Consider the following 9329-nt stretch of genomic DNA (forward strand, 5'->3'; position numbering starts at 1 on the left):
TAGCCAAGCAACAAGTTAAAGAGTTAAAAGAGCTTGTAGTCTTATCAATGTGCACCAAAAAGTATTTTTCCATTTGATAAATTCTGTGATTAACAACATTATGATTAAAATGGTGAAGATACTCACAAAGTGATAGTAAAACATTAGTGGAGAATTAGTGTAAAAAGCTGACTACACTCGCTTGACTTCAATAACACTCCTCCGTGTAGTCATTTTGAGTTTTGACTGTTTAGTTGTTTACAGTTTAACTCAGGACTCTGGTCTGTGTTTAACTTTACTCAAGGTTATCATTTTGTGCGATTATGAAGTGATTTAAACTCTATTTTTTGGACTTGTACTTTTAATCAGGTAACTTTGCTTTTATGTTTTGTACTTATCATTGTATTTTTTTGTTTTTGTCTCTCGCCGGGACGCTATTTCGTAATCTGTATGCATTGTTTATAAACGTTGTTTGTTTTATCTACAATACATAATGGATACAGGTTTTTATAGTTACGAAAATATCACAGTGTGTAAGTAGGTGTAGTGTGATAAAAGAGTAGGTATTTTATTATAGCTTTCTGCTCTGAGAAATAATTTTAAGTAAGTAAGTGGGTTGGTATTATGATTTAGGCATAATCAAAAAAGTTGTTCCACCAGATTATAACTAGTTAGGCATTTTCATTTTTTTGTAGATTTACCTACTTTATACATTTTCGTGTGCTAATGTAAAAATAACAGGCATTTTTCTAACATTCATTAGCATTCACTATTTTATTAGTGTTCCATACTTACCTCAAAACCAAACTACGTTTGCTTGGAGCTCACTACGAATAAACTCCTCTTAAAAGTCCGCGGGAGCGGTAAATACTAAGTAAGTAAGTAGGTAAGTACTAAGTACTTCAAAGTCGATGCTAAAAAGATAATAGATTTCAAATATTGGATTTGATAAGAATACACAAACATCTTTATCGCCAGATAAGCTATCAGAAGTAAATAAAAATAAGTAAAATCTTCAAAAACTTTTGATTGTACCAATTATTGTTCTCTTTCACAGTGAAGAAAATGTTGTCAAAGATTTTGAGAACATCGAATAAATCCTTGAGGGTATTGCAAAATGGTTCTGTATGTAGTGTTAGTATAAGAAAGACAAGTGTTTGGACACCAGAAGGAATCATCAAGTCTCCATTCAAAACCATAGAGATCCCAAATGTTAGCCTGTACCATTACGTATGGCATAATTTGGATAAATGGCCCGAAAGGACCATGGCGGTAAGTTTCGTTGAATATAATTACCAGATCATCATCGTCAACCAATAAACATCCACTGCTGGATATAGGTTTCTTGTTGGGTCTTCCATAGGCAACAGTCTTGGACCGCCTGAATCCAGCGGCTTCCTACGACTCGTTTGCTGTCGACAGCCCACCTAGTGTGAAGTTTTAATTATTCTTTTATGAATTTGAGAGACGTAAGTAATTATGAGTATCAGTCTAGTAAAAAGTTAACTATATAAGTACGGAAAATAAATTACTTATCTGTTACTATGTTGAAGAAGTTTGGCCCTATATGTGTCCCTTGCAACAATAATTATAATTTTTCAAATTTTTGATTCTTGAGTATTTTTAATTTCAGGTTTGCGCAGAAACTGGTAGAGGATATACATACGAGCAAGCATTTAAACTATCGCATACATTAGGAGCAAATCTTCGTAAAAAGTTGAAAATACGAGATGGTGACACGGTGATGATTATGTTACCAAATGTGCCAGATTACCCTCTGGTCGCAATGGGGATTCTTGAAGCTGGTGGAGTTATTAGTACTATAAACCCCGTTTATACAGCACGTAAGATAAATCGTAATTTATTTATCTTGAAAACTATTTTTAAAAAGTTTTATTTTAATTCGATCCATTTATTCGATTTCTACGCAATTCGGTATATAGATTGTATTCTGATATAGATACTAGCCAATTTTTATCCAGGAAAATCATGGATTTCCAACGGAATTTTTAGGAAAATTCAGATAAAGTCGCGGGCATCGTCTAAAATATTCATCTTCATCATCATCTATTATCATCATAAATGTAGTAAAATAGAATTTAATGATAAAGAATGTTGACAGTGGTAGGTATATAAAATTAAATAATAGAATTTCAAGGCATTCAAAAGAAAAAGTTAAAAAATCGTTAAGATTAACAATCTCTATTATTTAAATTCCTCGCACAGTTTGCTAATAGGCAAGTGGATTCCGGTCATTATTATTTTATAATTTTAACCAACTCAAATAATATCCAAGATTAACTCTTTCGCAATATAAATTTTTGGAGAGGCACACGAATAGCCCTGAAAATTCTATCTGGCATGATATCTAGTCCATTCTCACTCAAGATTTTGAAAATAAAATTATTTTAATTTACTAGACTTACTTATTTTTAATGCGATTTTTTTTGATAACCAATTACGATAACTAATTAAACTAAATTTCTTATTACAGACGAGGTCCAACGGCAGTTAATTATGTCCGAAGCGAAGGCCATAATAACATTACCTGACCTCACTGGAGTGGTAAAACAAGCTTTACAGCAAGCAAAAGTAAACATTCCCATAATAGTCGTCAAAACGAACGGTGAACCGATTCCAGAAGGAACGATTGCATTTAATGAACTCAGTGAAGATGTTCATGTAGATTTATCATGTTTAAAACAAGTTAGAAGAGACCCGAAGGATATTTGCTTTTTACCGTATTCAAGTGGGACTACGGGAATGCCTAAAGGAGTTGTTTTGACACATAGGAATATTGTGGCTAACTGTGAACAAATTAGTGACCCTATAATAAGATGTCATGAGGATACTACAGGTAATAAGAGTTTTAGAACAAATCATTTTATGGGGTTTTGTTGAATGGAACGACTACTGTATTAGATAATTCCAAGTCCTAGAGCACGTTGTTGTAAGAGTTTACAGCTTAGTGGGTACCTACATACATTATACTATATATTATATAATATAGGGGACGATGGGGGAATTACGTAGTAAATACGGACTAACAGGGACAATAATAATAATAATAATACCTTTTATTCAGCCAAATTTACAAACACACAGGTAGGGCGTCATAGTCCCTTGGGACTATGACGCCCAATGGGAGCCGACCAATGTCCATGCTCCCTGGTTCCCCAAGACCCAGGCACCCACTCTATCTACTAAACCGCCCTCCACACCCCGCCGCCACTCGATATTTCGACAGTTAAAATATAAAACCGTTGTATGTACCCATTATCTACAATATAAAATCCTGTCTTCCTCTACAGAATCACATCAAGACGTGGTATTGGCCGTTCTTCCCTTCTTCCACATATACGCAGCGACAGTGCTGATGTTCCACAAGATGAGACACGGCATTAAGATGGTGACACTGGCCAAATTTCAACCGGAAGTATTTCTTCACACGCTCCTGAAACATAAGGTGAACTGGTTATTTGTCGCACCGCCTTTGGGTAAATAACATTTAAGTTATTTTAACTTAATATCGTTAATATACAGATTACAGAGTAACCAGAACGCTAGCAAAAACGAAGACAGATGATAGTACATAAAAAACTACGAAAAAAATTTAAAAAATCCTGTATTTTTTAAAAGTTCACAATATCTTGCAAATAAAACATCTGACTGACGCTAGAGATCTATAAATAGGTCACTCGAAGTCAATGCCGGATCTTATTGAACCGAGTTTTGCACGCTATATCACGTACAATGCGGGTTTGTGAAATACTAAATCACTAAAACTACAAGATAAGGCAAATATTTATTGGCATTAGATTGTGTTAAGGTAGTATAATAATTACGCTAAGTTTTTGCCAGCGTTCTGGTTACTTACCGCCTCTATATTTTGTGGAAGAATGAAGAAAACACTTTTTAAATCACTGAATTTCAAATGGTCCAGTTGCATTCAAGTGTCTTGGGCCAATTTTTTTTGAGATAATTCTATTAATCATAAAAATGGCTATTTAATTTCTTATTCCTACTTTTTTCAGTAATGCTCATGGCAAACCATCCATTGTCTTCACCCAAGCTTTACCGATACCTCGATAATGTTATCAACGGCGCTGCAGGAATGACTTCAAGTGATGTCGAAAGATTTTTGGAGAAAGTCCAGGTAATTGCATAACTTTTCTAAACGAATACATACTCCCAGAGCCGTACGAAACTTGAACTTGATTTTGAATCGCGACAGTAAAGATAGAATCATGCGCAAAGACAGAATCATGGGCAAAGATAGAATCATGGGCAAAGACAGAATCATGGGCAAAGATAGAATCATGGGCAAAGACAGAATCATGGGCAAAGATAGAATCAAGGGCAAAGATAGAGTCGTCGTGGGTGATGCCCCTAAGAATTAAGAATAGTCTTTTTAGAGCTAGTTGACCCCCCCGGCTTCGCACGGGGAGCCTATTTCATAGACAAAAGAGACAAACCATAAAACTACCCTATAAATTCCAAAAAAAATTGTTTGGGGTCTATAATTATAGTCTATATCGATAACAGTGTTTCCTCCGATTAAAATTTTCAAAATGTATTTGATGGACAGATTTTCCAGTTGCAGTTTTATAATTAGCACAGATTTAATAATACAATTTTTCCTGCAATTTTTTTTGAATGGCAATTGCGCATTTTTAAAATTTACATAACAGGTAACTTTGAAGTAGGCGCGTAAATATGCGCGTAAACGATCAGTTCGATTCTGATTTACAGAACTAATTATGATGACTATATATAGGAAGTATTCCTTTCCAGCGTAAGATCCGTTACAATCAAGGATACGGATTAACAGAGACCTCCCCTGCTATTGCTTTGGGTCACAAGGACGTCCAAAATTATGATATCGTTGGCAACGCGCTACCTAATACTGAATTGAAAATTGTTGACTTGGAACTGAAAAGCTTGGGGCCTAATCAGGTATTTTGTATAGAAAATTCATATTAATATCCATACTTCCATATACTTAATATTATAATTGTGAAAGAGTGTCTGTCTGTCTGTCTGCTAGCCTTTCACAGTCCATCCGTTCAACCGATTTTGACGAAATTTGGTACAGAGATACCTTGCATCCCGGGAAAGGACATAGGTTTCTTGTTATCCCGGACATTTCCAAAATGAGTGTTGGAAGAAATAATTGAAGGGTAGAATAATTTATCCCCTTTAAAAATAATGTTTCTTATTTTTCATTTCAGATGGGTGAAATATTAGTAAGGGGGCCTCAAGTAATGAAAGGATATAAAGACAACCCTGAAGCGAACGCCGAAGCCTTCACGAAAGACGGCTGGTTCAGAACTGGAGACTTAGCAATGGTCGACGAACAAGGAATGCTCAGAATATACGATCGATTGAAGGAATTGATTAAGGTGAATGATAAGTTTGTTATCACTTGCTCTGGCAGGAGTTAGTTTCAATATGATCGAACGCTACATTTTACCATTCTGCTAAAGACGACGCTGTTGGCATGACCTTTTTTACCTTTTATCTCCCAAAGCCACCAATGATCCAAACGTCATAGTCGCTGATCGTTCCTCCTATGTTGGGGATAATATTATGTAGAGAAACTTTCAGCTTTTATAAAATAACGAAAGTTTGGCCCTCGCGGGCTCTGCCTACTTCATCTACTACATTTACGATATATTTATGATATACTTCATCTTGTTTTATCACAGGTCAAAGGATTCCAAGTCCCCCCAGCAGAATTAGAAGCCCTACTCCGAGACCATCCAGCTGTCAACGATGCAGCAGTGGTCGGCGTGCCTCACGCTACCAAAGGGGAATCGCCTAAGGCCTTCGTGGCTCTAAAACCTGGGAAAAGTGCTAGTGCCAAAGACCTGTGTGATTTCGTTGCTGATAAAGTCGCAACTTATAAAAAGATAGACGAACTTTTGATTATTGATAGTATTCCTAGATCTTCAGCGGGAAAGATTTTGAGAAAGGATTTGAAAGCAAAATACTGTTAGCATTACTTGAACATTATTATTAGACATAGGGCAACCGGTGACCCCGCCGTACAATCGAACGAAGCACTAAACTATCGACCAAACCTGTGTAATTACACGTCACGCACACAAACTCAACATAAATTCTACGAAACTGGCCACTTAACACCTTCCGATACGCATTTGACACAAGTAGTGATTATATTTTTTTTGTTTGACACTTCAATGAAATAATTTAATTTTAAATCGTATCGTAATCGTACTGTGCAAATTACACAACTTCAAATTGAAGTCTAGGGTTGTCAGAAAATAAATGGGGTAATTTTTCCTAAAAATGGGCAATTTTTTTTCATTATATTTAGTCAAATTTATATTTTATTTTTGATGACAATCATAATAAAAGTAAATAGACAAGTGTTCTGGGAGCGAAGAGGACTGTTTTGTTAATTAAAAGATAAATTTAAATTGATATTGAAATTTAATTAAAACAAAACTTATTACTAAATTGTAGTACATTTAATATACCAGTCTCCGTCATAATAGCTACCTGCATGCCAAATTTATCATAAAGTACCTAGATACCTACGTAATTGGACAGATAAAAATGTATGTACCTACGCGTACCTACCATGTTGTCTTCTATGTTTTCTGTAAATGTATATGTTTGTGTGTGCAATAAAGAAATAAATAAATAGGTAATCAAAATCTTACTACATTAACAATATTATTTTTAGGCGCCAAGAGGCTCCCTCGGGCTTTTTAGTTATAGAATTAGTTGTTAAGCTACAAATAAGTACCTACTAACATAGTTTAAGTGATTTATCATACTAACACAATTACGGGTCTAATAGCCTGAAATTAAAGTTAATTTATTTATTTATTTATTTAGTTATAGTTAGTCCATGATAGGTAGTAGGTACCCACCAAAGCAACCTTAGCGACGAACGGAGGACCAGTCACGCGTCATGTGGTCAAAGATGGGACGCTATACGGATAGCTAGAAGATACCGATTTACTTTTTTTAAGGTCATAAATGCCAGAAAACACAAGACAAATAAAATATGAACCCATTTTGAATAAATAACTTTTAATTTGGCTTAGAGAAAAAAAAACCGCTACCCAAGAGCCGCTTTGTGTAATTTGTTAAGAGATCTACGATATAGGGATGTAAACTTGCCCGGTGTATAACACCAAAAGTAGTGAATAGTCTACTAACCCTGCGAGATACGCTCAAAATCGCTAACTTGTACATACTTGGATTATTATTAAATAATTTTAGTGAATATATTGCGTTTTTATATTTTACTTTTTAACTTTTTTATTTTTAACTGTCAGGATACGATTATATAGTAAACATGGTGATGGGCACCCTGTTAAGCAGAGATTTTCAATAAGGCCAGAGGCCCTATACTGTAATTAATCAAAATTATGTAAAAACAGAGTAGGTAAATTTTAATACGTTGCAATCGATAAATTATTATTTTCTAGCATCGAACATCCATCGATTTGTAACTATCATAATAAAGACTAATCTAATGAGATCTCATTTTTTAATAATCATCGTGAAAGGGAAAAATAGGGAAAAATAGGAAAATAGGCAAATTTTCATATGTGAATGGTATCATTCCATAATGCACACATACTCATCAACTGACAGTTCCCCTGCTTCATTTGACTTTTCGGAGCATACCATCCTGAGTATTTATTCATCCAAGACATAGGGTTGGTTTTTCAACCGTCTAATAACTTTTATATGGAAATTTTGACCTATTTCTAGTTTCTAGAATATGTCTGCAAAATTTCATGGACTTTGGTTGCTTAATATTCAAATGAAATTGGAACTACGATTGTATGAAACGAGTGACGGAGAGAGCCCTCTTAACCACAAATTCACGGTTTTTGAATTTATTCCTTTACTTGTACTATAAAAGCTACTACCACCTGCCAAATTTCATAATTCTAGGTCAACGGGAAGTAGGTACCCTATATGTTTTCTTGACTGACACGACAGACGGACAGACGGACAGATAGACAACAAAGTGATCTTAAAAGGGTTCCGTTTTTCCTTTTGAGGCATGATGGAAATAAAAGTTATTTGACGATTGAAAAATCGGAATGTACTAGGTATTTATGCAAGAAAATACAAAGAAAGAATGAAATGTAATAATAAGAAGTGTAAATTAAAAATTTAAAACACCCCCGACAAGTGAAGGTTACAGTAACTAGAAAAGAGCTGATAACTTTCAAACGGCTGAACCGATTTTCTTGGATTATAACTAAAAATACTCTCGATCAAGCCACCTTTCAAACAAAAAAACTAAATTAAAATCGGTTCATTAGTTTAGGCGCTACGATGCCACAGACAGATACACAGATACACAGACACACAGATACACAGATACACACGTCAAACTTATTACACCCCTCTTTTTGGGTCGGGGGTTAATTATGTTAAGAGATATTTTTGCTAAAACTATTTTTGAGTAAATTGACCTATTAAATTTTGAATGAACAACTAAAATGTAAGAGTTATTTTTGTAAATGTAGTTTATTTTATGCATAATTATATTATTAAAGTTTAAAAAAAAATATTATTGATATAAATATAATGATTTATTGTATTTTTGATACGTTTGCGTTTGTTTTGTAAAGGAAAAATGTATGATATTGTTTTTAACTGTCCTACAATAATTAGAGGGGCAATAAACACTTAAATAACTGGATTTTTAATTTTATTTTTAAGAATAACATGCTATCATTAAAGCTCAGCGCAGACCGACTGAGTAGAGTCGAGTCACTTTAGGCGGCTCTATCCGTGGCTTTATGGATGAAAAAGCTGTGAGAAAGCGCTTAATGATAAGAAACATTAACCAAAAAGCCTAGTGGTTAAAACGTCTACTTTTCGGGAGGTTGAGGGTTCAATCCTGGGCACGCACCTCTTACTTTTCGGAGTTATGTGGTTTCAAGCCTTCGCCAGTGGTTTAACATGAGTACGAGGTCACTGTTTAGAGCAGCGGTGAACAAGATCCAGTTAGCCTTAATGATTGCCAACTCCCGATAGGAGACGGCACTATGAAGAAGAAGTGGTTTCAAGCATTCAAATATCATTCTGATTATTTGTGGAGGAAAACATCGTGAGGAAACCTGCATGCCACAGAGTTGTCCATAATGTTTTCAAAGGTGTGTGAAGTCTGCCAATCCGCACTAGGCCAGCGTGAGAGACTAATTATTGGAGACCCGTTCTCAGTAGGCCGGCGATGGATTGATCATGATGAAGCGTGTAATGCTGTGAACGTTTTATTACTATCGTAAAAGTAAACGTATCTAAGTACTCGTACCAATACTACAGTAGCCGGCAGAAAATATTGTATA

At 34.9% G+C, this 9329-nt stretch overlaps 1 protein-coding gene across 3 annotated transcripts; it reads left to right on the forward strand.

Annotated features, from left to right (window-relative positions):
• The first annotated feature begins 158 nt into the window (after positions 1–158).
• Positions 159–7816, forward strand: LOC123873245 (4-coumarate--CoA ligase 1-like). 3 transcript variants are annotated; one of them, XM_045918014.1, is made up of 10 exons: positions 159–348; positions 1037–1251; positions 1613–1823; positions 2474–2836; positions 3291–3476; positions 4014–4135; positions 4774–4935; positions 5211–5381; positions 5688–6003; positions 7675–7816. In XM_045918014.1, the coding sequence occupies exons 2-9, from the start codon at positions 1045–1047 to the stop codon at positions 5976–5978; spliced, it is 1713 nt and encodes a 570-aa protein (XP_045773970.1). In that variant the 5' UTR covers positions 159–348; positions 1037–1044; the 3' UTR covers positions 5979–6003; positions 7675–7816. The 3 variants fall into 3 exon arrangements, with proteins under 3 accessions (XP_045773970.1, XP_045773968.1, XP_045773969.1); XM_045918012.1 differs by lacking the exon at positions 159–348 and adding an exon at positions 833–853; XM_045918013.1 differs by lacking the exon at positions 159–348 and adding an exon at positions 833–853 and having other exon boundaries at positions 5688–5996; positions 7671–7785.
• Positions 7817–9329: the final 1513 nt, after the last annotated feature.

This window comes from Maniola jurtina, chromosome 16 (assembly GCF_905333055.1).
Source record: "Maniola jurtina chromosome 16, ilManJurt1.1, whole genome shotgun sequence".
NCBI classification, from domain to species: domain Eukaryota; kingdom Metazoa; phylum Arthropoda; class Insecta; order Lepidoptera; family Nymphalidae; genus Maniola; species Maniola jurtina.

Coding starts and splice junctions, on each gene's coding strand:
- LOC123873245 (XM_045918012.1), top strand. Junction 4,136..4,773: donor GATTTTTGGAGAAAGTCCAG/GTAATTGCATAA, acceptor ATTCCTTTCCAG/CGTAAGATCCGTTACAATCA. Junction 4,936..5,210: donor AAAGCTTGGGGCCTAATCAG/GTATTTTGTATA, acceptor TTTTCATTTCAG/ATGGGTGAAATATTAGTAAG.